The sequence below is a fragment of the Diaphorina citri genome, unplaced genomic scaffold (assembly GCF_000475195.1).
Source record: "Diaphorina citri unplaced genomic scaffold, Diaci psyllid genome assembly version 1.1 scaffold1333, whole genome shotgun sequence".
NCBI lineage: Eukaryota > Metazoa > Arthropoda > Insecta > Hemiptera > Psyllidae > Diaphorina > Diaphorina citri.
The window spans coordinates 16788-17046 of NW_007378761.1; the positions used below are offsets into that span (position 1 = coordinate 16788).

Below are 259 nucleotides of genomic sequence, written 5' to 3' on the forward strand. Positions count from 1 at the left end.
ATTTGGGAAGCCCCTAGTTCAGCGGGTAGCACCGACTCAAGTTTCATAGTCAAATCTCGGGAAGATAGGGCAGAAGAGGAGGTAAAAATATTGGTGCGCCTGTCTCAAATTTCGACGCCCTTGGATGAACCAGAGAGGTGGCCAATTACGTCCAAATAACTTCAATATTATCTTCGAGTTCCTGGAACATCTGGAGGGAGACCTATTAGGTAAGTTTCTTTACGATCCTCTTTGGGGAGGGGAAAATCAAAACATTAAT

General features: G+C 44.4%; 1 protein-coding gene across 1 annotated transcript in view; it reads right to left on the minus strand.

Moving 5' to 3' along the window:
- Positions 1 to 219: 219 nt before the first annotated feature.
- The window catches only part of LOC113470002, a 4125-nt gene continuing 4085 nt past the window's right edge, over positions 220 to 259 (minus strand). Inside the window, exon 5 of the mRNA XM_026828121.1 lies at positions 220 to 229. Within this exon, the coding sequence (XP_026683922.1) occupies positions 220 to 229 (10 nt within the window). The remainder of the gene's footprint in view (positions 230 to 259) is intronic.